Source organism: Artemia franciscana, chromosome 11 (assembly GCF_032884065.1).
Source record: "Artemia franciscana chromosome 11, ASM3288406v1, whole genome shotgun sequence".
NCBI lineage: Eukaryota > Metazoa > Arthropoda > Branchiopoda > Anostraca > Artemiidae > Artemia > Artemia franciscana.
Window position 1 is genome coordinate 10817744 of NC_088873.1, and position 22815 is coordinate 10840558.

General features: G+C 33.9%; 1 protein-coding gene across 4 annotated transcripts; it reads left to right on the forward strand.

Annotated features, from left to right (window-relative positions):
- Positions 1–322: 322 nt before the first annotated feature.
- Positions 323–22494, forward strand: LOC136032794 (aspartate aminotransferase, mitochondrial-like). 4 transcript variants are annotated; one of them, XM_065713170.1, is made up of 7 exons: positions 323–450; positions 6645–6731; positions 9572–9857; positions 11727–11948; positions 17154–17310; positions 20265–20529; positions 22093–22494. In XM_065713170.1, exons 1-7 carry the CDS (start codon positions 338–340, stop codon positions 22364–22366), a joined length of 1404 nt encoding a protein of 467 aa, XP_065569242.1. In that variant the 5' UTR covers positions 323–337; the 3' UTR covers positions 22367–22494. The 4 variants fall into 4 exon arrangements, with proteins under 4 accessions (XP_065569242.1, XP_065569245.1, XP_065569243.1 ...); XM_065713173.1 differs by lacking the exon at positions 323–450 and adding an exon at positions 726–800; XM_065713171.1 differs by lacking the exon at positions 323–450 and adding an exon at positions 733–828.
- The last annotated feature ends 321 nt before the right edge of the window (positions 22495–22815 follow it).

Consider the following 22815-nt stretch of genomic DNA (forward strand, 5'->3'; position numbering starts at 1 on the left):
TGCACAATTAATCTTATTCTATTACCGTTGCCCAAACTATGCGATAAAACTAAACTAATCAACATGATTTTTGTTAAAAATAGGTCCTTAAAAATTCAGTTTAAGATTAACGACAGTAAGGATCAATCAGACATTTCAGAATGTGTATTTTCTGGCATTTTGGATCTCTTTTCATAAGATGATGTTCTGAAAGAACATAACACTTTGCTTGGTGCAATCTCATTTGTTCCTCAAAATGGGACTAGAATTCATAATTTAAGTTCAAATGATTTCTCTCTCATGACTATTCAGGGTTTATTCTATGACCACTGCTTTGACACGATCACCCAGGAGAAAAATGGAAAAAACAATACATCAGTTCTACCTATGCGAAAAAGGGATTTTCCTTGTTGTTAAAGGCAAGAGACCTCAAGTCTCCAAGTTAGTATTTTCAACAATGGTGATTTCAAGGTATACTTTTCTCACTGAAATTTTTTGTGTGTTTTAAAAACGTGTAGTTTGGTTCAGTGTGGGTTGGTTGCGATTCGCTTATTAACTAGCTACTGCTACAACTGTGTTCACGCAATGTCTGCGTGGACAAGCTTTCAGAAAATTTTATATATGTAAATAACAAAAAAATTTCTTTCATAAAGCTCTTAGTCTACTAATAAGTTAAAGAAAGCTTTTAAGTAGCAGTTTTAATTAAAAAAATTAAAATTTAATATTTTTTATGTATGTCATTACGCATATAATCGTACAAATTTGTCCTTCCAGGTTTTATTTTATTTTACGATATTAGTCACATAGTCACTCTGTGAAAGGTCAGCAAAAAGATTGGATTGAAATCTAGTTTGTAACTTTTTTTTTTCAATTTTTTTTTGAATAGCCTAACCCACTAATATTTTTTTTTACCTGTTTATCATCATTCCTAGCATGGTTGGGGCTAGGTAGCCTAGTCGGCTTTCAAGATTAGGGTAATAGGCCTAGTGGTTTGCCCACTCAGAGACACTCTAAAATTCTGTATAGTAGGCTATCTATAAAAAAAGATATCTGTTTACCTGGCTCTTTCCATGTAAAGAATTGTAATAAAAAACAATTTTTAGGTTACTTTTCTAATAAGCATATGCTTAAAAAACTTAGTCAACAGATTATCTGTATATAAACCACTTTGGCAAAATTGTACTTTGGCTACCTTTTGCTGTCTTGAAAAGGGGTTAGGTTAGGAAAATGAAACTCAGGAATGGTTCTACAGGCTAAAGTATTTCTTGGGAAGGTATTTTGAAGTATCTGCCTCCACTCCTTCTCCCTTTGGAGGGTCCTAAAGTTTGCCTACATCTTCCTAGGACATAGACTTTAGCCTGTTGACCAATCCCTGAAAGTTTCATTTTCCTAACCTAACCCCTCTCCAAGAAAGCCTAGCCAAAGTAGAATTTTACCCTAAAACCTTACAAAAAGAAAGTGATTACTGAAAATTGTGGTAAGATATTGTTTTGCAAAGAAATGTATTTGCATATCTTTAAAACCTTATAAATTGGGATTGAGCAAAGTTGTGAAGCTGAAAACAATTTTGTTGTACTTCATTCAAGCAGAAGACCTATTTTGCAAGGTTTCACTTTTATAACACACATATTTTTGAAGCTATCTTATAAAGGGGTTAGGTTAAGAAAATGAAACTTTCAGGGATAGATCTACATGTTAAAGTATGTCCCAGGAAGATATTTTGCTACTCCTCTCTCTAGACAGCATTGAAATTTGCCTGCATAGCAAGTCTATATCTATTGAAATTTTGACAAAACAATGTTTTACCTTAATTTTCATTTAGGATACTAGTTGCTTTTTCTCTCCCTTTAGTTCTGAAAATGCAGTTCCTGTTATTCGAGTAGAATTTTGAGCCATATCAATGTTTTTTTTTCAAAATTTAGGAAATATATTTGCATATCTTTGAATCCTTATAAAATGGAATTGAGCAAAGTTATGAAGCTGAAAACAATTCTGTTGTACTTCAGTTAAGCAGAAGATCTATTTTGCAAGGTTTCACTTTTATAACACATATTTTGAAAGGTCATCAAAAGTCAGGGCCCTCTAGAGGAAGAAGGAGTAGGGGTAATTGCTTCAAAATACCTTCCTGGGAAATACTTTAGTCTGTAGATTCATCCCTGAAAGTTTCATTTTCCTAACCTAAACCCCTTCTGAGATAACAAGAAGTCAATTAACTAGAATTTTTCCTTATACCAATTTCAATAGGTCAATTAAGCAAAATTTTTAAGACTAAGAAATTAGCAGAGTGTCAACATAGAAGCTTGGCAATGCCTTCCCAGAGTATATTGTTGGCCCTGGATTAATTCCTTTAAGTTTCATTTTTCTAACCTAACCCCATTCCAAGATAGCAAAAAGTAGCTAAACTAGAATTTTATCCATGTTTGTATCAATCCTAAATTCACTTAAATTTAAAATGTATATAATTTTCAAAATAGACTATATATTCTCACATTTTTCCATAGGTTACTTTTATCTTAAAAAAATAAACAAGCAACACCTATAAAATCAAGCAACAGAAAAATACATAGGCCTACAGAATATAGTATTTAATTAGAATAATACTATAATTCTATATTAATTCTAATACTATAATTCTATAATGTAATACTACAGAATATAGTATATAATTTAAGCACTTTTTAAAAATGACAAGTTTTCAAATAAAGTATGAGTTATCAGTTGTTTTTGAGAGAATAATACTATATTTTCTCACTGCTGTTTTCCCAGTTGTTTTCAACAAAATAATACTACATTTTCTCAGTGCCAAAACTATTTATAGTTAGGCTAGGTTAGATTAGGTCAAAAAGTGCTTAAATTTGAAATTACAATAGAAGCAATTATTATATACATAAAGACCATAAAAAACATCAAGTAGTATGTTCACTTTATTGGTAAATCAATAATATAAACTGTGATATGTTTACTGTAGCCTGTTTTAGGATTTTCTAATAGTTGTTTTCAGAAGTTTTTTAGTTTTTTTTTTATTACAGAAACAGTTCTAATTAGCAAAATACATAACTAAAACTGTTTTACTACACAATGACAAGGTAAATATATGGTCTTCATCATTCTATAACTGGTATAAAGCCAAGGTGAACATGCTACTTAATGGTCTTTATGGTAAATATATATGAAATTCAATAACTAACATAATGATAAAGAGAACTTACTAATTGATCCTTTTTTTATGCTCATCCAGAATACAGTAATAGCAACAACATTTTTACTATATAAAAATGCAGCATGTTTTCTTGATTACATTATTATGTTTACTTTCATTATTGTCTACATTCATAAATCATTAAAATACCATTGAATAGGCTATCTGAAAGATCTGAAGTTCTTATATACTCAGGTAAGTATAATGGTTTTGAAATGTCAAATACCTATTTACAAAGAAAACAAGTCAGCATAATTGCTTGGTCTGTGACAATGCATCCCAGATATAGTCATAGATAGATATGTTTCGATGTTGCTTATCATCTTGTGATACACAATATCTTTGTTAAATTTAATTTACTTGTATTGTTGACCTGAGAAAACTGCTATGGGTAAATTTGCTTTAATTGACTGCATCTTCTGAAGGCATGCTAATGAACTAAAGGTAGATTAGTCATATTAGATGCCTTATTTTATGGTTTTTCTGTATATCATGGTCACTTCTGTCAATACACTACCTACCTCTCCCCTCCTTATGGTTTCCGTATAAACTTAATGGTCCCACAAAACACTCTAATCTGACTCCTAGAAATATGTTGAATAGGCCTATTTCATTGTTGAATAGGCCTTGTATTTCATTGTTTTAGAGTTTTCTTTTAGTTTCATATACATCCTACAACCATATGTGGGACTATAAAATGAGAAACATAAAATTAGGAATCTCATTGTGCTACTCTTTTTGTTGTATAATGTCACATCAGAAGAGCCATTGTCATCCAGTGGTACTGCAAAGAGCCTTTCGTCAAGTGTTCAGCCAAAAATTCTTGCTTTATAACTTTCAGAAATATAGTTTCTCCTTTTTAACGGATTATCATAGTTCCTTCCAGTTTAACACAAAGGTGTATTATAAAGCTTTCTGTTTTTGTGTGTGTGCTTTTTTTTTTACCACATGTGAAGATTGGGCTGCTTTTGAGAAGGAAACACTAAAATAGCAAAATGATAGTTCTATTGAATTTCAATTCTACACTTTCTGCTAACAATGTGTTTTATGGTTCTTCTTTAAGAATAATGACACAAATAGCTTAATTTACACTTCAGAGCAAATTAAGGTCCAATATTGGATATGTTTGGCTCTGTTATTATGATGGCAGCTAAAACACTTTACTCAACATGTAAAAAAAGAGGGTTGTGACTGTGTTTATTTCCCAGTGACATCCTAGGATAGATGCAATTTAAGCCCACTTGGTAACAGTGACCACACAGATAGGTATGATCAAGGGGACCATCCTTCTGTGGTTTAGAGTAGACACTGTGAGACACTGTCAATCTCTGATTGAGTATGCAAGTTGGTTTGTTGTGGCAAGCAGCATCCTAGTCAAACTCCTTTGTGTGTATATATGTACATATTAATCACTATTTACAAGACACAGATGATGGGCAGCTCTAGTTGCATCTTAAAGATTTGGCTTCTTATTCCTTGTTGAGTCTCCTTTTGTAAACTTTGGAGGATGTTGGAGACACAGTCTCCTCACTTAAACAGTTTCAATTATTGGTGACCCTTGGCTGAAAGAATCTTGTCTGATTTTGCAATTAACTCTGGGGTTATGGAGGTTATTAGAGTGACCTCATGTTTGTCTTTCTTTTTGTAACTGAGTAAAGACCTTATTTTGGGGTTGGTCAACATATTTATATCTAAGTAGTATATCACTGCACCTGCATTGGAAGTTCAAATAAGGGAGTTTTAGGGTAGATAATCTTTCACAATATGGTTTCTTGCCTAGTCTAAAGATGCACTTGGTGGCTCTGCTTTCAACACCTTCAGTCCACATATCACTTTATAAAAAGGACCAGCAAGACAGGTTCCAAAGTCAAGGACTGGTCTCATAATTGTCTTATATAGCTTCAGGAAGATTCTGTGTGATCAGCTGGTAATTGAAGTTCAATGCTCAAATTTGCTCTGGAAACAGTTTGTGCAGAGTGTTTTTTGATTGTTAGAAGGTTATCTATAGTGACTCCTAGTCCTTTACTGCTGGGTGCAAATGTCTGGTTGTCATTCATAGTATATTCCTCCTGAGGATTATTTTAACCAAAATGAATGGTGACACACTTTAATATATTAAAAAGAGAGAAGCCACTTGCCTGTCTATACCTGTATGCAATCAAGGCTAAATTGTGTTGATGGTTGTGATCAAGGTTGTGTTTGTGTTGATGGTTGTGATCAAGGCTAAATTGTGATGCAATTCAAGGCTAAATTGTGTTATTGGACATACCAAATAGCTTTGAACCATCAGCATAAAGGGTTAAATAGTTGCTGACTTTGAGTATCATATCATTAATGTAAAGAAGAAACAATTTGGGTCAAAGAATAGTTTCCTAGTAAAGAATACTTAGGATTTTGTAGGTCTGCGTCTTTATAGGGTCTATTCCATGCAAAGTGGCCTGGTGACAAAAATAATAACACTTTGAAACAACATCACTCTTTGCTTAGGCATTGCTATTGTGCTGCAATGGTATTAATGAAAGTATTTATGTCAATGATAAATACCTGTGAAAAAAACTGTTTTTTTTTCAAGTTTGGTTTAGTTTCCTTTATTCACTTTAAATTTTGATATTGTTTTCCATGATTTGATATAAACTCCTATCCAAATTTGGATTTTTTTTTAGGCTGGGGCCTATTCTGTTCAGCTGTTTCAAACCTAACAGTTAGACAGAAACATTGTTGTAAGGTAGATAAAACCTTACAAAATACAATTTTTTAGTATTTGCTAAGAGTAGAGTTCTGAGAGTGATAATGCCTTTCCTAGGCCATTCAACCAAAACTAGAGTACTGAGGCTGATGACCTTCTCAGACTCTAATTTGGGTTGTTGGTCTGTTTTGAAATTTTCGTCCATTTATGAAAGAATTTTCCAACATCTTTGAAAAGTCAACATCCTAAGGGTCTGGATCAATTAGAATTTTTTAGAGAGATGAGAAATGCATTCTTCAGTATCTGGGGGAAAGAAGGGATCATTTTCAATGATAATATCATAATTTGAATTCTAACAGAGTAAAAACTGGGGAATTGAGCCCTCCTCCTCAATTGAGCTTCTGCTGAGTAGGAACAGTAAAATACCTTCCTGAGCTTCATTTTGCTGTGGTTTGTTCCCTGAAAGTTGTATTTGCCTAGCTCAAACACTTTCAAGATATGAAACAAATGTCACACAAGGACTTTACCAGTTTTCAGCCAAAAAAGAGTGCATTATCATAACTAATTTGGCGTTTTCTGATCATGATTATACTAAACAATTGTGAAAATGCATTAAGAGTTTCAATAAATTTGATATTCATGATGTCTTACTTAGTAGGTTTCTCTAGCCAAAGTGCAAACATCATTCATATATGAATTATGCAAGTTCATGTATAGTTCAGATCTATATTTTTCATGATTTTGTTGTCCTTTTTTTGTAACTCTAACCTCTCTTTTCAGAAGAATGGCTGTTAATCCACTTAGGACAGCTGTATTATTTTCATTAAACCAATCTGGGGCTTCATCAGTTCTAGCTTCAAGGGCAAGGTAAGGCTGTTTCTTTATTCTTTTTGAATTTTTGTTTGTAATATTTAACATTTTCTCTTTATTTTTGTACTCCCCCCTCTTTCATCAAAGGTGCAAACAGGTCCTACATTTTGTATGGGAGGTGACTAGAGGTTTTTTCTTGGCATTTTTCTCTCAAAGCCCTTTTTTCTAGGGACAAAGGATGAAAAATGGAATAATGCACATTTTTCTGAAGATGGAGAAGGGGGGAAGGGTCTTAACTAACCTCAGAGGGTGAAAGCTGTAAACGTTTCCCTCCTCCTGTGCACAGAGATGACAACAACTATTCATTGGTAGTTTAACAATATGTTTAAAATGTTCAGTGTTGATCTAATTGTTTGTTTCAATGTTTCGTCTTGGATAAAGCTTTAAATTCTTGGCAAGCAACTGCAAAATTAGTAATATAAATGTTATCAAAGATGTCTTAGTATGGTAGGTTTGTTTGGACATACAAGAGGGGGGAGGGCTGATTCCCCACCAGTCACTTCCCCACAGCTCACACATCAAGAAGACTGTCAACAGTCTCACTATTGACTGTCTCAAGAGTATGAATATTGAGCAGGTCGCCTTCACTCCATCAAAAAGGAGTGTGCCTGGATTCACTGGAAGGCTACATAGATCTAACAGGACAGGTTTGTTGTTGGACAGATTCATGTTGGACAGATGTTTACTTATCTGAGCTAAAAATTTGGTTGCTCTGCTTTTTTGCTAATAGTTCAAAAAAGAAAAGGGTTAGAGAATTTCTAGATGACTCATTTCATAGGACGATAGTTTCCAACAGAATTCTTTAATAAAAAAATCACCATATGCATGCAAATTTCAAGATGCGCCAGGATTATTAAGCAAGAGCTAAGAGCTCATATGGCACTAGTGACGAGGTTGCAAGAGCCAAGAGCTCATATGGCATGAGCTCTTGCAGAATTCTAAGAATCAATAGATTGATTTAAAAGGAAAATCAGAGGCTTAATCCTGGTCCGAATTTAAAATAAGAGCTCTGAGACACGAGGTTCTTCTAAATATCAAAATTCATTTAAGATCCTATCACGCACTCGTATGTTAAAAATACCTCATTTTTCTTCTCCCTTCAGCCCCTCTGATGGTCGAATCGGGGAAAAAGACTTTATCAACTCAATTTGTACAGGTCTCTGACACGCCTACCAATTTTCATTGTCCTAGCACGTCCACAAGCACCGAACTCGCCAAGGCACTGGACCCCCCTAACCCCCCCCCCCACCCCCAAAGAGAGCGGATCCAGTCCGGTTACTTCAATCACGTATCTACGATATTTGCTTATTCTACTCACCAAGTTTCATCCCGATCTCTCCACTCTAATTGTTCCAAGCGTTCCACTCTAAGTTTTCCAAGATTTCCGGTTTCCCCCTCCAACTCCCTCAAATGTCACCAGATCTGGTCGGGATTTAGACTAAGAGCTCTGAGGCATGGGTTCCTTCTAAATATCAAATTTCATTAAGATCCGGTTACTCATTTTCAATTTAAAAATATCTAAATTTTTCTATTTTTTTCGAATTAACACCCCTTCCAAGTCCCCCAAAGAGAGCGGATTCAGTCCGGTTATGTCAATCACGTAACTAGGACTTGTGCCATAAAAACGCTCTTAGAGCGTTTTTTTTACTCAGAGCTCTTATTTTGAATCCCGACCGGCATTAAGCCTTTTATTTTCCTTTTAAATCAATGCATTGATTCTTAGAATTTTGCTAGAGCTCATACAATATGAGCTCTTGGCTCTTCCGACCTCGTCACAAGTGCCATATGAGCTCTTAGCTCTTGTTTTTATTGTGTTTGTGATATGAAGGTGGAGATTAAGTTTTTAGTCAAGCATGAAGCCTAGGTAATTAATTTGGTTGTCCTCGGGAATAATTATTTCATTTAGAGTTAGTCTTGCATTAACATTATTTTGCATATGGTGAAATTGGAGGATTTTCGACTTGGTGGGTGCAGTAGGTAAATCAGAATTTTGAGGAAACTTTTCAAATTGGAAAAGTAACTTTCGTAACTTTGAGTGTGCAATATCATAGGTGTTGCCAGTTGCCCAAAATACCAGATCATCAGTATATTGTAAATTGTTATGTGGGAGGTTCGTGTCCCAGAGAAATATGGAGAAAAGGAGGCAGCTCAGGACTGCACCCTTTGGAAGACCTTTGGTTATTATAGTTTTGGGTGAGTTCATTCGATTGTTTCCCCCCTCCCCTTTTTTTATTGTCCATTTCAAATTTTTATGTATCTGTTTTTTTTTTTTAGTTTAATTTGATCATTTTTCATCCTTTTAAATTTTAATTTGCATTTTCCAGTTAATTTATTGACTGACGAATGATTATTCGTTCTGATTTTTCTTTTCTTCGTTTTCGTTTTTGCATTCTTTACCAATTTTCGTGTTTTTCTATGATATTTTTGACTCCGAAATTCGAATTCGGAGCTTTTGATAGTGATTGTTAAAAAAAATATTTATTTTACCTCTTGCTGAATATGGGCTGGGTATTAAGCCAATCAAAGATTTATTAGCAAATTCTGATTGGTTTGGCCTTAATTAGATTCCAGTAAATTTAACTTCAGTTTTAGCTCGTTCTAATCTGGACGCTACCTAAATATTTGTACGAGTTTAATTTCAGCTGATTCCCAACATTAGCGCTATCTAACTAGTTAGTAATACGTCATTGTGAATTGGCCTTTAGATATGCTTGCAATTTGAAAGATGAATTCCTGATCCATTTGTTAAAAATCCTTGCTTAGCTAATATCTTTATGCTCTTGTGTCTTGTAAAGGAGCATCTTATGAATCAGAAATTAATTTTTGCTTTATTACAGCTCATGGTGGTCCCATGTGGAAATGGGACCTCCCGATCCTATTTTGGGCGTATCAGAAGCTTATAAGCGGGATACAAATCCCAAGAAGATGAATTTAGGAGTGGGAGCTTACCGTGATGATAATGGAAAACCTTTTGTTCTTCCATCAGTTAAAACAGCAGAACAAAGAATAATTGCCAGGAATATGGATAAGGAATACTCTCCTATTTCTGGTACCCCGGAATTCTGTAGGCATTCGATCAACTTGGCACTGGGAGAAGGAAATGAATGGGTTGAAAATGGACTGGTAAGCTTTTGTCTTTAGTTATTTTTTGGGTGTGCATTTAATGCAAATATGCTTTTATGACATCATGTATGGCGACGGGCTGCTAAAATCTTGGTGCTTGAAACGCGAACAAAGTTTTTTTTTTTTTTTTATTCATCTATGGATGTTTTCGCCGAATTTCCTTTTGCAGTAATCAACAAATAGACTGCTAGGGATAACATCCTTTAGAAGGCCATTCGTAGTGGAAATGCAGCGTGTGACAAAACTATCGTTCAATTATTGAGTCTGGGGTATCTTCTCTTGTGTAAAAAAAATAAAATAAAAGAGGAAGAAGAGAAAAGAATGAAAGATGATGTACCTATTTTTTGATTTGCTTATTTTATTGTGTTCTATTTTTAATAGTCACTGAGAAAGTGGATATTGATAAGTAAAAAGTAGGAATAACATAGTCAATTGGTTATAGATGATGGTAGAAGAGAAAGAAAAGAAATTTGGGGAAAATCTGTGCATCCTCTCCTTTTGAAGTCGTATGTCAGACCCCTTTGAAGAACAGTAAATAATGTTCTTAAAAAAAAAAATCCACGTGCGTTATAAACGATTGGTATCGCACGCGTACGCACTCCCATCAACACCAACATCTCCTCTTGTAAGTACTCCAAGCGTTCCGAGTTTCTGTGTGTTTGCACACTGTTGTCTTGAGACAAGGCGGCATTAGTCACAGTAGTTCGTCAGAAGGAGGGGACGTGATTTTACCTAAAAAAAAACAATGTAAAGAAAGTAGAGAAAGCGTTAAAATATGAACTAAGGAGGTGTGAAACGGACGCCATGGATAAAATTGTCGATGATCTGGAAGATGTTGCTAGACGGCGCAGCATCAAGATATTGTACTGGCATGTAATAAATTGAGAGGGAGTAGTCAATCCGGAATTGTCCCTGTTAAAGACAGGAACGGGGTCACAATTAGTGATAAGGAAAGAGTTAAAGAGAGGTGGTTAAGACATTTTGAAAATGTACTAAACTGATATAGAGCTACTGGAAAAGACATAGAGAAAAATGTAAAAGTGTGTGATACCTTGGGTGTGAAGGAAGATTTGTTTTGTGAGGAAGAATTAGCGACAGTACTATAAGGATTAAAAAATACTGAGGCTCCAGGTGACGATAGTAACCTATTGTAGCACAGTGGATTGAGGCTCTGCTTGGCAATACGGAGCACCATTGTTCGATCCCCGAACTACCAGGTCCGACCACACCAGGGTTCGATCCCCGCTGCAGCAAGGTTGGGCGACAAACTTGCTGCTTGTCCCTGTTTAAAAACACGGCAACTGAAACGCCGTATCAGCGCCCTATGTGCCAGCAATGGCTCAGGAGGATTTTTATCCTTTTTTTAGGTGCTGATAGTGTGGTAAATGAGTTTCTTAAATATGGTGGCTCTGAGGTTAGAAATAAGTTTCCGAAGATTATGAACATGATTTTTGAAAAGGGGGTAGTACCTAACGATTTTAGGAAACCCTTAATTAGACCACTGTACAAGAAAGGTGATAAGAGTGAGTGTGGTAATTATCGAGGCATTAGTCTGATCTCTGTAAGTAGTAAATTACTTAATAATATGATACTTCTTAGACTGAGAGATGCTGTAGACAAAGTTCTAAGAGAAGAACAATGCGGTTTTAGAAAAGGTAGATGATGTTTGACCAAATTTTACACTTAGGTCAATAACTGAGAAGTGTCTGAGTTGTCAAACACCCTTTGTCCTCAGTTTTATACATTATGAGCAAGTGTTCGATTCTGTTAGAAGAGCTTTAGCAAAAGTCTTATCCTTGTATGGTATACCAGACAAATACATTAAAATGATTAGTGCTATGTACGATATTAACATTTTTTTTCTTTTAGAATGCTACTGTCCAAGGAATATCGGGAACAGGTTCTCTTCGAATTGGCACAAATTTCCTTGCTGTCTTTTTTCCCGGTGTCAAGGATATATACCTCCCAACACCAACCTGGGGAAATCACGTTCCTATTTCCAAGCATGCAGGTTTAAATGTAAAGCAGTACCGATACTACGACCCGAAAACTTGTGGATTTGATTTCCATGGTGCATTGCAAGATATTGCGGTAACTATATACATTTTCCCCTCTTTCTTATGTTTCTTTTCTTATGTGCGTTATGTTTTTCGTTATGTTTTCTTTTCTTATGTTTCTTTTCTTATGGTTTCTCTTTTGTCAGCTGATCGGTAGAAAACTTCAGTGAAAAAATTGTTTAATTTGGCAGCAGAGTTTCAATTGATTTTGTTTGTTAATTTCATTTGTAAACCGAAAAATTGTTTAAAAAAATTGTTTAATTTGGCAGCAGAGTTTCAATTGATTTTGTTTGTTAATTTCATTTGTAAACCGAAAAATTGTTTACAAAAATTGTTTAATTTGGCAGCAGAGTTTCAATTGATTTTGTTTGTTAATTTCATTTGTAAACCGAAAAATTGTTTAAAAAAATTGTTTAATTTGGCAGCAGAGTTTCAATTGATTTTGTTTGTTAATTTCATTTGTAAACCGAAAAATTGTTTAAAAAAATTGTTTAATTTGGCAGCAGAGTTTCAATTGATTTTGTTTGTTAATTTCATTTGTAAAACGAGCTCAAGGTCAGAGGCTTCATCATTCATCAAATTTAATGTACAACAGTGCACTTTCATTTCGATCCACTGCCATTCTAAGGGTTGCTGAGAGTAAAATAACAAAATTGTATAACTTCGTTTGGGGTTAAACTGTATCAATGAGTTAAATTTGCTGAACAACAGCAAAAATTGTGGCTGCCTATAGACTTATCTAAAGACTTAAATAGATAGACTGATCTATTCACGAATGAACTAACATCATTTTTATACAATCCTAATAAGGGGGTTAATGCCAGATTTGCCTCTCACTCAGTCGGACTATCTGTCTTGGCTTTCCCTACAATTAGCCATGGCTTGATGCCTATAACTACTTGATTTTAATTCAAAATCTCCCCTTACACTCATGAGCTCATTCTTTAGTAAACTTTGTCTTTTATAACAGTATCAATCATGCAGTTCGAGATCAAGTGAAAATAGGGAATCCAAACTAGCCCACGGCTTACAGTCATATGCAGGAGCATCAATTGGAAGGAGGCCCTTCAAGGCCGTATCCAGGGGATTTTTGCCCCCCCCCCCGTCTCCCCCCAATGTGACTCATAAAACGTAACAGAAATGCATATAGACACACTTTTGACGAGTTTGTTGTACTCCCCCCCCCCCCGGAAACCTGTGTACAGCCCTGGGGCTCTATGCTTTTGTCTCTACTAGATTTTTTTAAAATTTCTTTTTAGGAATTTTCATAGAAGAATATGTTTTTTGAAAATTTTTACACCCAATTTAAATACACCGGAAACGTTTTTAATCTTTTGATCAAGGAAAAGAAGTTTTATCATTACAATGAATTCATTCGTTTGCATGAATGTAGATGTGACCTGGAAAGTCAAATGATAAGATTTTGTTGCATAAATTATGTTAAAGAAAGAACTAAAATGGCTTCAGTTGAAAAATTCCTAATTACTGTATCTTATTAATAAAATTGTATCATTAAAATGTTTCAATAAAACTGATAATATTTGTTTCTATTTCGTAATAGCGTTTACGTGGAATCTACGAATTTCCAGTACATTTTGTACTAGCTATGCTTCTTACCATAATTTTTTTTATGTTTCTTGCTACTGCACAATTTTACCATTTTGTAGTAGCTATGTTTCTTACCATAATTTTTTTCATGTTTCTTGCTACTGCAAAATTTTGCCATTTTGTACTAGCTATGTTTTCAACAATAATTTTTTCATGTTTCTTGCTACTGCAAAATTTTGCCATTTTGTACTAGCTATGTTTTCAACCATAATTTTTTTATGTTTCTTGCTACTGCACAATTTTACCATTTTGTAGTAGCTATGTTTCTTACCATAATTTTTTTCATGTTTCTTGCTACTGCAAAATTTTGCCATTTTGTACTAGCTATGTTTTCAACAATAATTTTTTTTATGTTTCTTGCTACTGCACAATTTTACCATTTTGTAGTAGCTATGTTTCTTACCATAATTTTTTTCATGTTTCTTGCTACTGCAAAATTTTGCCATTTTGTACTAGCTATGTTTTCAACCATAATTTTTTTATGTTTCTTGCTACTGCACAATTTTACCATTTTGTAGTAGCTATGTTTCTTACCATAATTTTTTTCATGTTTCTTGCTACTGCAAAATTTTGCCATTTTGTACTAGCTATGTTTTCAACCATAATGTTTTTATGTTTCTTGCTACTGCACAATTTTACCATTTTGTAGTAGCTATTTTTCTTACCATAATTTTTTTCATGTTTCTTGCTACTACACAATTTTACCATTCTGTAGTAGCATTTAGCTGGAATTTTGGATCGATAGAATGTTTAGTGCTAGCTATTGTCCTTATGTGTAGTTTCTTCGTTTTGTTTCCGTATTCTGATCAATTTTCTCATTAAGGAGTAGAATTCAGCTTAAACCTAGTACTTGACATAATCTTTAGTGCTAGCTATTCTCCTTATTTGTTTTTTGTTACGTTTTTCTACGGTCTGCACAATATTTCTACTGTTATGTCGGTTTTAGCTTGAATAAATATGAATTGACAGAATAATGTAAGACAAAATGACAGCTTTTTTGGGATAATAAGTTCAGTTTTTGAATTCTCATTCTTAAAATGCTTATTATATATGTTTTGAACTCTCATGGCAAAGTCATTGTAAGTAGCCAAATGATCCACGTAACAAAATCGAAAAATAGTTTTTTTTCATTAAGACATCGAATTTTACTTGTTGTAAGTGTATTATAGCATTTCACTTCAGAAGTGAAATTGATTTTTTTTTTTTCAAATGAAGAATTCTGCTGTCTAGCAAAAATAGAAAAAAATAAATTAAAAAAATAAATAAAATAAAAAAATAAATAAATTAAGTCACTAGTTTTCACTGATATGTGCAAACTGAGTTTTCGGTTTCCAGTTATACGAACAGCGTTAAACGAACTTAAACGTGTACAAGGAGGAATTCCCCTATTCCCATTCATGTCCCCACTTTGACCGCGCAAACGGCAGGCAGGCTATAAAAATTATAATAGATATATCTACCTATATAACTGATACGTGTTTGTAACTCTAGAGAAAACTCATATGTAGGAAACCTGCTCATTTTTATATAAGGTACACAAAAGAAGTAAAACTAACTTTCCAGCCAGGTTACCAAAGTGGTAAAGCAGTCTACCTTTTTGGTAGGAGAATGTATTAATATTTTAGTAAAGGCCAAATTTGTGAAGTAAAAGTCTATTATACTACTTTACGTGCGCAGATGGATAAAAAATTCGAACGAGGAGGGAGGTTTTTTTTTTTTCATAAATGCGCATTTCCAATTTTGATTTTGGTAATTCTACCCTGTTTTGTTTAGCAGCTGGGAAATTGAAATGAAACTTTCATGGAGTTTTTTTTTTGTGGGGAAGAGGGTGGGTTTCAATGCAACTTGGCCACAAATAATTTTTAGTATGTACGTAGTAGTAGTACTATAGAAAGTGTCTCCTTATTTAGGCCCAATAAGTCGGTTCGTTCGAACCAAATCCTCTAACTTACAATAGTCAGCGTAAAATGCCAAAAATCAGTGTCGATTTTGGAAAGCTCGTGTGTCAAATCTTCGTGCGAAACACGCCTGTATTGGTTAGTGTGGCCTTCGTAAGCTTGACAAATGGTATTTAAATTTCAATGTTGAATCCAGGAGGCAACCACCGTTTCACCCATTGACTTGGTTGAAGTACTCAATTGAATCTATACGAATAGAAAAAAGAAAAAGACAAAAATTCATTAGAATTCTATTTACACCCCGTCTCCTTCTTCCCAAAATTCTGGATCCGCCACTGTTATGTTCAGCCTTTTGATCCAATTGATATGCTTCGTACTTGATTTTAACTTACGTCATGGTTTTGCTACCTATTTTTTTAAACGTGTTTCCTCCTCTTCCCACAACAACACGGGAGGCAGTACTCCCTGGGTCAAATATATAAAGCAATGAAAAGTACAAGCAAAGATGATTCAATTCTCTGAAGGTTAACTCATTTTCCAAGATTTGAGATACCCTAATCCTGGAAACAGAACCATAACTATGGACTCTAACCACTTCTGTAATTTCCCATAGTTATTTGGATGTTTATCCAATGTAAAAAAAAAGAAAAAAAAAATTCCTGAGTTATTACTTCCCTTTTTTGCGTACACTTTTGTAACAGTATTGATATTTTATTCTTTTATTCTATAGGAAATTTTAGTCTATATTTATTCTTTAGGTCAAAATTCAGATTCTGGTTCGCACCATCTTGGAAAGTAGTTTAGTTAGGTGCATGAAACTTTCAGAATCAGCCCAGAGCCTAAAATGTACCCTGGGAAGGTACTGTCAAGCTACTTATCTTTACCCTTTTATTTATTCGTGGGGTAAAGAAGACAATATGCATGACAAGTCTATACCCATTTAAATGGCAAACAAAAATGTTTTACCTAAATTTTAGGTTTCTAATGTCTTTTTCATTGGCTCTAATTTTTGAAAATGTAATTCCTAGTATGTCATTGTGATCTTAAGCCTTATCAAGGGTTTTCCCATAAATTTGAGAATAAATCTAGTAATGTTCAAAACCATATAAGTCAAGATTAAAGGCTGAAAACACTTTCCTTGTGTCTCATTTCAACAAAAGATATATTTTTCAAAGCTTAATGTGTGTAACAAAAAGATTTTTAAAGGTCATCATAGGTCAGTTCCCTTCGGAGGGGGAAGGAGGGGAGAGAGGCACTTCAAAATAGCTTTCCAATGTATATTTTAGGCTTAATAATAATAAGGGGTAATAAGCTTACCTAAGCTATGGATGTCAGGTGATTGATTTTTTCAAACGCTAATTTCGAATTTTAACCCGATGATGACAGGCACAGGTCCTGTCGAAATTATCGTTTGAAAAAAAATCTACCATCTGACATTCATAGCTTAGGTAAGCTTATTACGATCTATCATTATTATATATAAGAGTCAGACTAGCCTCAGAGAATATATTTTAGGCCCTGGATTCACTCCTCAAAGTTTTGTTCACCTAATTCACCAACTTTTCAAGATAGCGAGATACCCCTAGTCTAGAATTTTACTGTATACATTTATACCGTACGTTTATTCATTCTTATTCTACATTTATTCTAAAAACTGTTTTTGCTCGGTTATTATTATTAAGTTTCTTGTATGGAATGTACAGACAGCTAAGATTTATTCTTTTGTTCTACAGAAAATTCCATCGAAATCGATCATCATGCTCCACGCATGTGCACATAATCCAACAGGTGTTGATCCAAAACCGGAACAATGGGCTGAAATATCCAAAGTTGTTAAAGAAAAGGAATTATTCCCCTTCATTGATATGGCGTATCAAGGTTTTGCATCAGGTATGTTCTTCTTAATTTCCTTTTTTTCATTCTTCTTATGATCATAATAAGATTCTTCTTATTATTTCTTCTTCTTAATTTAATTAGTATTAATTTTCTAGTCCTAGGCTGTGTCCTGACGAAGCTAGAGTGCATTTATATATAAATACTTTAGTTTTATTTGGGTTATTCTGCTTCAATTAATCAACATATATATATATATATATATATATATATATATATATATATATATATATATATATATATATATATATATATATATATATATATATATATATATATATATATATATTACAAAAATATTTCACCTTAAAGCCAAATTAGTGTGCAAGTACGGTAACTGAAGTTTTGTTTACAACTTGCAATTTACAACTAAGGTAAATTAAGTTTTGTTGGCCCCGAAAAAGGTACTATGTGGAGAAGATCACATTTGCCCGTGAAGATTTAATCTTCTTTATCCCAATCTGCTCGTGTAGACTAATACTTTCTAATCGAAATAGAACAGATATTTGTTGATCAAATTACATTAGTTTCATTATTCGATGTGTACTGATGTTTACTAGTAGATCAGAATGCTCCTGTACTTTCTAAATAAAATAATCGTAACTTTTACATTGGAGTTGGTGCACATCAACACAATATTGAACATCGAGATCATTTTATTGTCCTAACGATAGTTCAATTTTTTTTTTTTTTTTTTACCAATCATCTGAATTCTTGAATTTGAATGGATTGGATAAGTGGAAACAGATCAGTGAAAGAGATAAAATCACCAAGTTCGATATATAAGAACATTCCTATAAAATTAGTTTAAAATTTATCTTTTTATTTGGATTATTTTGTAGATGCTTTGATAAAATATCATCATCTGAATCATTTTCCAGGTGATTTTTGACCTAATTTTATATATTTCACACTGCAGTTCTTGCCCATCGACACAATTTTGAACTAACACAAAATCATATTACCGTCTAAACAGTAGTGTTTTATTTCAGTTTTTCTACTGAATAAGCTGAATTTCTATTCTTCAACAGATAAGATAGGCTTAAAGTACCAAGGACATTAAAATAAAATTTGATTCTCTAAAATGGTTAACTGGACTTTTGCAAAGCCATATACATCTTAAAAAATTGGGAACAACCGAGAACTCAATTTTGATTGAAAAATAACTCCATAAGGAATTTGGTAGTTTTAAGCTTAGCGGGTACCAAGTTTGAAAATAAGGAGCGTGTATTATAAAACCAGTGGGAAATAAGTGAAAGAAATATACAAATAATGAGCTCTGTAAGTGTAACTTTCCTGGTTACCTTAGCAAAAGGCAGACACTGCCATAAATCTGAGCTGTAACATAAATATCGAGGGCTTATATAGGGGGGAGAGGGGTGTTAGCAAGTTTGACCCCTCCTCCTCCCACCCTCCTCGAAATTTTTGTCTGACTCGTAAAAAAGTTAAAAAATGAATATAACCAATTTTTTTTTGTAAAGTTTCCGCTCGTTTCTTTTTACAATTCAGTGTGGCACGGGAAGATTTTACACAACCAAAAAAATTTAATAGGTACTTAAAAACTAAAAGAACAACGATGGGCCCAGGAGGTAAAACTATTTTCATTTTGGATGTCCTTGATATTTTAATAGCTCATCGATCTGAAGGATAAATAAAATCCTGATTCCAACAGATCATGAATTAACGCCACTATGTCAAGATAGAAAAAAACAAACAAATGTATCATTGAAAATAATTATGAGTAATGACAGAGAGAAGCTTAAATGCTCATTATAGAAGAAGAATCCAAAAGAGAAAAGACAGCTTCGTTTCTTGATGGAACAACAAAGCTGTACCTGAGCGGGGTAGAAAGTAGAAAGTAGAGCCAAAAATCAGTCAGTATCAAGGAATGGTGCGAGACCTTAATATCCATTTCGATATCCAACTAAAATTTGATAAGCATGTTTAGGCAATTGAAAAATGTGAACTACCGTCTATCGTCTTTGAAGAGAAGTTTCAGAAAATTCAATCTTCGAAATTTTCTTTTGCTTTACAAGTCTCTTGTTCGCCCACTTCTCGAGTATAACACTTCCGTCTGGTTTCCTTGAAATGTAATTGATGAGTTTCTGCGTAGAAAGGTACAAAGGAGGAGGTCAAGGATGATTCCTTAACTTCAAGATCTTGCCTACAAAGAGCGACTTTCTAGACTTGGTATTCCGACATTACATTTCAGACGGCGTCATGGTGACCTTATCAACGTGTTCAGTATTATTAAAGGTATAGACAACTTAGATTTTGATTCATTTTTCAAACACTTACAATCACACAACCCGCTAACACCATTACAAACTATATCCTACAAAATCAAATAAAAAATTAGAGCAATATTAATTTTTTAGTAGGGTTGTTTCACCTAGGAATAGTCTACCCGTTGAAGTCGTGGAAGCTGGGAATGTGCATATATTTAAACGTTCTTTAGTGGAGATACCTTTCTATTTGGGAGTTTTTTGATTTTTAATTATTAGTTATAAGGTGATCTTTTGGTTATGAGTTTTGGTCATAAGTTCTTTTTTTCTTTCTAACATCTGTAAGTGTTGCTAATTAGCTTATTTCTTGTTTTGTGTCTATAGCGACAAGCATTATTGCTTACCGTCTGATGTACTAATAAATAAATAAATTAGTATTGGAACTCATCGTTAGTTTTTTGAAAGGGATAGCCAACAAGAATTTTTTCAGAAAGTTTTTGTAAATTTTTCATTAATCAAACATAACAAGAGCCTACTAAAACATTTAACTTGCCTTACCCCCCCCCTGCCATTTTAATATACCAGACATAACTTTAAACTAAGCAAATGATGCTGCAAACATTGTCTTAGTAAAAACAAACAACACCAATGGAAAAAGCCTAGTTTAAATGCCATTTTAGTATTATCATAAATAAAAAACCGTTTATTATAGATTTTTGTTTTTAGGCGACCCTGATCGGGACGCAACAGCTGTTCGAATGTTCCTCAAGGATGGTCATAAGATAGCTCTTGCGCAATCTTTTGCCAAAAATATGGGATTGTATGGAGAGCGAGCAGGCGCCTTCTCTCTCATCTGTAATTCTAAAGAGGAGGCTGCTGCAGTAATGTCACAGCTGAAAATCATAATTCGTCCAATGTACTCAAATCCTCCAATTACTGGAGCTAGAATTGTTACCGAAGTGTTGGGTGACCCTGAAATCAGAAAACAATGGTAAGTGTTTTTAGTGTCACAAATTTTGTAGATGGCATTTAGTCGTGGAACTGTCATAGAGGCCTCACTTTTCAGAAGAAGGAGAATTAAAGCCCACCATGATTGAGCAATAATTAGAAGCTATTATATATTGCGCAGGTCAATTAATACCAAGTTTTGTTTCTTTACAAAATATAACGCGTTTTATTCCTAGAGGAAATGCCCGTAAAACCCTCTGTATAAGACATCCGCCCCATCTCGAATTGTCTGATCTGCCACTCCCCCCCCCCCTCTTGATAACATGGATTGTCCGTCCCTGCGAAGTTTCTTATAGAAAGGATATTTGAATAGAGATCAGGCAACACCTTAATTTAAATTGTATGGCTCTAATTCACGATGATGCCTATTATTAAAGATTTTTATCCAAGGTATTTTCGCCCAAAATTTTGATTTTAGTTTTGTTTCTCGTATATACATTAATTTTTTAGATCCATATTTAATATTGCTCTTCCAGTGAAATTCAAAGAGTCGAATTTGAAATTTAACCAGTCCAAATTAATTACTTTTTATACGGTTTCTGTAAGAAAATAGTAGTTGCATGTTAGCACAGTAGGAATTGTGCACTGTTTAGGTCTACAAAGAACCGTCGGGTATTTTGGCAATCCAGCGAACGCAAAAAAAAAAACAACAGATAAACACTAGAAAAAAGATCTAGACAAATACTCATAAAGAAATAAAATCTTAAAACAAAAACTAAAGGGTAAGTATCTTTGATGGCTTCGTTTGTAAAAGAAGGAAAATTTGAAAAAAAAATTGAAAAATTCGTTTAAGAATATTAGTTTTTACAAATCTATTAGAAAATGTTGATCCCTTGCCTAAATATTAATGAGGACTGTTTTGATAAGAAAGAATTGAAAAGAAAAGAAAATGATCGTAAATTTGGATTGAGAGGAATAAAACAGCATCTGTAGCCTATTTGTTTTATTTTAACATTCTTACCATTAAATCGTATAAAGTAGCCAGTAAGGAATTTATGGGTGTTTCGGTGAGCTATCATGAATGGAAAAGATGGCAACATTGCTAAAATACACTTCTTGTTTCTTTTTTATTTGTGATAACAAAAACGGACGAATCATAAAAAAAGAACTGAACAGTAAAAGAAATAGTCTGCCAAAGTTTTTTGTTAAAGAACTTCGTAGACAAGTCAACACCAAGTTGGGATTTGACACCCAGTGTAGGTGTAGGAAGAATGTACAGTACCAAAACCTATCAACTCGTTCTTTGGCTAATTCTTACCATCAAACATTGTTTGTCCCTTTTTGTAGGTTAGTTTCTAATAAATAAATAGCATATCGTATTATTGAAGGAAAACAAATGCTACACGACAGTGTCCAGTTCGACTCGGAGGGTAAGGTATCCCCTTCAAAAACATTGAAGGGTTTTCAACAATCTGGGGACAAAATAATAATTAAAACGCGAATTTCTTGTCTCCCATCTATAAATTTAATTTTTGGTTTCCTCCTTTTGTTTGGTGATTGTACTCCCTCAGTTTTTGTAATCTTTTCACAAGATTTTTTTTTCTAGGCTAGTTGACGTTAAAGGAATGGCAGATCGCATTATAACAATGAGGCAAATGCTGCGTGATGGCTTAGCCAAAGAAGGCTCTTCTAAGAACTGGGCTCATATCACCGAACAAATTGGAATGTTCTGCTTTACAGGAATGACCCCACAACAAGTTGAACGACTGACAAAGGACTATAGCATATACCTGACAAAGGATGGACGTATCTCTGTGGCTGGAATCACCTCCCACAATGTGGAATATCTAGCACATGCCATTCATCAAGTCACTAAGTGATTTTTTGGATTGTGATAATTGTAGTTACCTGCGTGCTTAGAGGTCAAGGTTCAAAGTTTAGAACTGTGAACTTACCCCCTTTTTGTTAACAATTTGAAATTGAACATAAACTTGATTGTTAATTTGTATTCTTGCATCTTAGGTTCCTCTTTTTATTCCAAGCTCCTCATCTTTTCCCAATAATTGCTACCTTGAACTATTGCTTAAGCTATCTTTAGACAGATTTGTGAGAGTTTAATTTCTAGTTCTTGTTAATATTGACAACACTGGATCAAAATGTCATAGCTTTCAAATTTACAATTTCAAAAATTGTTTTCATGGCGTCAACTGAACTAACCTAAACTGGACAAACCTTCCAAACATAAACAAGACTTAGAAGCTTCCTTTTTCACCATGAGCTCTATTCCCTGCCAAAGTACCCCATCCTTCCTCTGTGATTGGATAAATTC

Coding starts and splice junctions, on each gene's coding strand:
- LOC136032794 (XM_065713170.1), top strand. CDS start 338: ATGGAAAAAACAATACATCAGTTCTACCTATGCGAAAAAGGGATTTTC. Junction 9,858..11,726: donor AATGGGTTGAAAATGGACTG/GTAAGCTTTTGT, acceptor TTTTTCTTTTAG/AATGCTACTGTCCAAGGAAT. Junction 17,311..20,264: donor GTATCAAGGTTTTGCATCAG/GTATGTTCTTCT, acceptor TTTTGTTTTTAG/GCGACCCTGATCGGGACGCA.